This window comes from Python bivittatus, unplaced genomic scaffold (assembly GCF_059951505.1).
Source record: "Python bivittatus isolate LINGU-HERP-01145 unplaced genomic scaffold, Pbiv_v1 ctg000340_np1212, whole genome shotgun sequence".
NCBI lineage: Eukaryota > Metazoa > Chordata > Lepidosauria > Squamata > Pythonidae > Python > Python bivittatus.
The window spans coordinates 16,579,277-16,584,453 of record NW_028277056.1 but is presented as its reverse complement, the minus strand read 5'-3'; the positions used below and the strand labels follow the sequence as shown (position 1 = coordinate 16,584,453).

At 56.4% G+C, this 5,177-nt stretch overlaps 1 protein-coding gene across 1 annotated transcript; it reads right to left on the bottom strand.

The window, feature by feature from the left end:
- Nucleotides 1–980: 980 nt before the first annotated feature.
- Nucleotides 981–4,773, bottom strand: LOC148216049 (uncharacterized). The gene is made up of 3 exons (XM_088140892.1): nucleotides 4,446–4,773; nucleotides 3,030–4,328; nucleotides 981–1,088 (listed from the first exon to the last, which is right to left on the bottom strand). The coding sequence occupies exons 1-3, from the start codon at nucleotides 4,743–4,745 to the stop codon at nucleotides 981–983; spliced, it is 1,707 nt and encodes a 568-aa protein (XP_087997018.1). The 5' UTR covers nucleotides 4,746–4,773.
- Nucleotides 4,774–5,177: the final 404 nt, after the last annotated feature.

Genomic DNA, 5,177 nt, shown 5'->3' with positions numbered 1-5,177 from the left:
AATATGCAGATGTTCAGTGAGATAGACCACTGATATTTTTGCTCTTAAGTTAGTATTGAGAAAAATACAAGTTATTTCTCTCATGGGCTTACAACCTTACTCCAAATGGATTTCTTAAACTTCTGCTGAACTTGATAGGACTTCTCTTTGAGAATTAGTATTGCAGTATCACCTAGCTACATCTTCTGCCAATAGGTGGTGCTAATAATTTCTGTTCCAATAGAAGAGAATATCTGTAGCTCAGGGTTGAACTGTGGAGTTCTTGGTGCTCCATGAACTTGGTTGTTTGCTTGCAGATGTTGTGTTACCCAACTAGGTAACATCATCAGCAACATCATCAAACAACCAAGCTCAGAGAGCACCAAGGACTCCACAATAAATTCTGTATTTGCAACACACTTTCCAGTCCTCAGGAGGAACACTTTTGCTTCCAGTGTGGTTCATATTTTAATTGTACACTATTTTCACTCAAATGGATTCCTGTATAAAAACCTGGATAAAAATAAAATATCACATATAGATTTCATGCATCCATGACTAGCAATTTCTGGACTGTGCACTGATAGGTTCAACAGCAAAAAAATAATTTTTAAATGAATGGATACATTCTGAATACAAAAGAAGAGCCAGTGATTGAAATCCATGAATTTATTTTATTGGACATGGAATGTAAGGTGTATAAATTCCTCCATATGCCTTTTGGTGAGCTTTATTACTTTCTTCAGTTTTTTACCATTAACCAGACCCAGACTGGACAGCCATCAAACAGAGAACTGTCATCTATATAGTAAAATGTTCTACCACAGAACAGAGTTTTACTATTCACTATTTAATTATTAACTTAGTTTTTGAGGAGATGTTCTGGTTGGTTTCTTGGTTTATTTATTTATTTATTTATTTGTTCGATGTCACAGAGTATAGTCCAAAAATTCAAGATGGTGACCACAACAGTGCAAAGTTCTGCCTGTTTTTATTGTGTGTCACTTTAGAACAGACAGCACTTTGACAGCATCACTGTGGCCATCATCTTGACTTTTTGGACCATGCCCTGTGGACAGCCCTGGTTCAATGTGTATCTTGCCTTTCCTCTGGAAAATCATTGCTCAGCATTATAGAGCATTAGCAGTGGCCCTCCCAAACTTGAACAGCTTGAAGCATCTGGAGAGAGTTGTAATTCAGCATCATGTGGTCAGTCATACGTTCCTCAGCTTGCTTTAATGGTTTTTAGCAATGCATTTTCTACCTGAACTGGATCTGGTTGAAAGATAAAGAACACAAAAAAGTGAGGATAGCAGGAGTCTTAAAATTATCCCTGCAGAGTTGGCTAAGCAGGCAGGTAGGTCATCTAATGTAGAAAGCCAGCTTAGATAGAAAACGGGGGTCTACCCAGCATTGTCTTTAACTCTGCTCCTTGACAGCATGTGGCCTCTAACAGATAAGTTGTGGTGAGCTGTGTCTCAGAAGCCCCTCAATAAATTGGAATGTGGTTATGAAGTCATCATACGTTTCATGAAGTCTATATTACAAGTTTTACTTTATGTGAAGTATTAATAAGGAAGCTTATGCAAATCAATAATGTTGCAAGACATTATTGTTGCAGGACAGCTGTAGCTTTTTGAGATGGGGAACAGAGAAACATATGACATGTTATTGCTGTGAGATTTGCCCCGTTCGACAGAGAAACTCTCGTGACACGTGTGGTTCACAAAGAAGGTTTACTCATGCGTAACGTAGTAGTCACAAGCAAAGCCAGGACTGGCTTGGTACAATTGCATCACTTGTTATATTCCCCCCTTCCCGCGCTTTTTCCCGCCTCGTGATCGCGTTGCGGCTGTGGGCTATTAGGCCCCCCAATGTCCCCCCTGATCGTTCATGATGGCAGGGTCGGTCAGAGTCCATTGTCCTTGATTGCCAGTCCCCCTCCGGCTGGGTTGGTCCCTCCCTGCTACATGCAGACCCGCGGGTTCTGTGCTGCGTTGCGATCTTGTTTCGCTGCCCTGCGGCCCCGTTCCTTGCTTGCTCGCGCCGTTATCAGTTCATAGTTAAAAGCTTCCGCTGCGGTTTTCCTGTTTGGCTGGGCGCAGGTGGCCCGTTAATTAGCGGCACTTTCAGTTCCTCTTTTCCTCGCTAGCTACCGCCGGTGGAGTTCGCTGGCTACGAGCTTCCCCGAAGCCCCGTGCTGACCGAACCTGACATACCGCCCCCCTGAAGACAAGTCCCCCTCTTAATTGGGCTACTAGGGTGTTGCCCCCCCCCATCTGCCATAACGGTGTGCCTTTCCTTGGCTAAGTCACTTATAGGATGGGTCCCCGAAGGTTCTCCTTCCCCTCCTTCCCTTCCTTCGCCGCTGCGCACGTCGAGCAGCTGGCCACGTACTCCCTCGTATCCCTCCGGAGAGACGGCCACCAGAACTGTTCACGCAGGAGGTGGAAAGTCCTAACAAACCCACAGTGTCCCGTAGTGTCCTCGGCGTGCCCTCTCCGGAGCACATCCACCCGGCAAGCTTCTGGAACGTAGAGCCTCCCCTTGTGCTCCCAGCAGGTCCCTTGTTTCTTCAGGGAGTCCTTGTTGTTTACTAACCAGGGGTCTCCCTCGCTCGCCTCTGCACAGCGCCGCCTCAGCTCCGGCTCGGCTCCCTTCCCCTGCTTCTCCCTTGGGGGTTGGGCTCCGCCTTTCGCCTCCAGCTGGGTCGTCCTTGTTGGGTCCCTGGATTCGAGCGGCGGCTCCCTCAGTGTCCTACAACCTTCCAGGTTCCCCTGGCCGCGGCCAGGTCCCGGTCTATCGCCGGTTGCTTCACTCACGCTTGGCGCGGACCAGTCGGCTCCCGGCGCCGCTCCTGCCCCCGTTCTTGATGCCAGTGTGATCGCCGCCTGCTTTGCCACGGGGCCCTCGGGTCCTGCTGCCACCGTCTCTGCTGTAGCTGACCCCTGCGTTGCTGCGGGGCCCTTCGTCGTCGATGCCACCGCCACCTCGGCGGTCTCTGACCCCTCTCGTTTGTTGGTCGCCCTCGGCGCCGTCCTCGTATTTGCCTGACGGGCGGTTGGTCGCCCGGGCCCCGCTGCTGTCGCTGCTGCGGCTTGCCAGCCCTCGGCTCTCTGTCGCGCAGTCGCCACCTCGCCTAGCTCCGTGGGGTCCTCAGCTCCCGCGCCGCCTCCGCGGCTCAACCTGGCTTCCCCGGTGGTGCCGTCGAATCGCACCGTCTCTGCTGCCACGCTCTCTCGTGCGCTTGCTGCCTCGGCTCCTCTGCCGGTCTCCCTCGGCGCCGCCCTCGCCGCGTGTGCAGTTGGTTTCCCGGGCTCTATTGCCGCCGCTGCCGCAGCTCGCTGGCCCTCGGCTCGCCGTCGCCCAGCCGCCACCTCGCCGGGTTCTGTGGGGCCCCCTGTTCTCGTGCCACCTCCGCAGCTCGACCCCGTCTGCTCGGTGGTGCCGCCGAACCGCACCGTCTTGGCCACCCAATCGATGTGCGGGTTCTGGCGCGTAAGCCATGCCAGCCCCAGCACTAGTGCATGGCCGGCCCCCGGGGCAACTACTAAGCCTAGCTCCTCCCGGCTTGTCCCCACTGTCAAACCGACCGGCTCAGTGCGATACAGCGCCGGTTCCCCCCCTGCCGTCGATCCATCCAACTGGCTGAGTGCGAGGGGCTTCCTGAGTCTCCTCACGCTGAGCCCCAGCGCGGATGCCAGTACCGGGTGGATCAGGCAGTGGGTGCATCCCGAATCCAGCAAGGCATCGACTTTCGCCTCTGCTTCTGATCTCACCCCCTTGAGGTGGACCCTGATCCTCATGGGCGAGTAGCTTCTTCTGTCCCGCCCTTCCTCATGCTGCCACTCCGTTGGCTGCTCTGGGGTGCGCCTCAGCGTCGCCGGCCATCGCCTCCCGCTGGCTCGCTCTCCCCTCCTCGCAGAGCCGGGCTTCCTCGTGAGCCAGCCGGCTCCGCTGCACACCGCTCCACTAGCTGCTGTCTCCTCCCAGGATCGGTCGGGGTCCCTTATAGCCGGGAATCGCCGGCCCCCGTCCTTTGTGCAACTCGCCAAGACCCCCTGCCTCGAGGGGCACTGCACCATCCGATGCCCCTTGCCTCCACACCGGTAGCAGGTCCCTGCAGTCTGCCGGGCGTTTCCAACCTCGATCCTCTGCCGTCGGTTCCTGCGCCTCGCCTCCGGTGCCGCCTCACTTTGGTCCGCTGTGGCTGGTATCGGGGCTCGCGCCTCTCGCTTCCCTGGGTCTCCGGCATCCCCCGCCGTCTCCACCAGCCAGCTCCACTTCACTAGAGCCTCCAGGTCGTCCCTAGTGGGTGCTCCCCCCTGGATCTCTGAGTGGAGCCTGTCCTGCACAGGGAGATAGGTTAGTGGCTTGGGGCGCCCCGAGAGCTCGCTCCTTGAGCTCCTGAATCGGGGCGCTTCTGCTGGCCGCCGACCCCCCTTCGCGCTCCCCGTCAGGCTGACCACTTCTGCTAGCCTGGTCTCCACGCCGCCCTCTGCGGCTGCCCCAGCCGGGGCCCTGGGTCCGCCACTCCATGCCTCCCGCATGCCCGGTACAGCTGTCGTCTGCTGCTGGAGGTCGCCCTCCAGCCCGTCCAGCCTCTCCTCCGGCTCCTGGCTCCCGGACCCTGCGCCGCTGCTCCCGGGAACCGCACGTCCCGTCAAGCCCTCTGGCTCCGTCCCGCTGCTGAGCGCCCGCTTGGCGCCCCGCGAACTGGCCGTGGTTGTGGGTCCCCTCTTCCTCACGCTAGGGACTGGAGTCATCTGCGCAACCTCTGGTCTAGGCTCCGTGCAGTTTCTTGGGGTCATATCCTCACTGCTGCCGTTATCGCCCGATTCCTTCTTCGCCTGCGACTCTGCCCCTGGGGCCTTGCCCCGCCGAAAGATGGTCTGCAACATCACTTGGACAGCATCCATCCGCTGCTCGATCTTGGCCTCCAGTCGGGTGAATCGTTCCTCAAGCTCTCGGGCCTCGGGTTCCGAGTCACTACTCGTCGCGACCCCCCATGCTGGCGACCCGTTGGGGCTCCTGCCCCCGCCGAACGACCACCCGTCCTCTGGCGCCCTCTTGGCTGTGTCCGTGCGCCATTCGCCCCGGACTGGTCCCGCCATCACGCCTTCGGATCTGGGCTCCTGGTAGCCCAGCTGGCACGCGGTTTCCCCATCGCTTGCCATCTCCTGGTGCCGTTAATCAAT

Coding starts and splice junctions, on each gene's coding strand:
- LOC148216049 (XM_088140892.1), bottom strand. CDS start 4,745: ATGACTCCAGTCCCTAGCGTGAGGAAGAGGGGACCCACAACCACGGCC. Junction 4,329..4,445: donor AGACCAGGCTAGCAGAAGTG/GTCAGCCTGACG, acceptor CTCCCTGTGCAG/GACAGGCTCCACTCAGAGAT. Junction 1,089..3,029: donor GGCGACCAACCGCCCGTCAG/GCAAATACGAGG, acceptor ATGATTTTCCAG/AGGAAAGGCAAGATACACAT.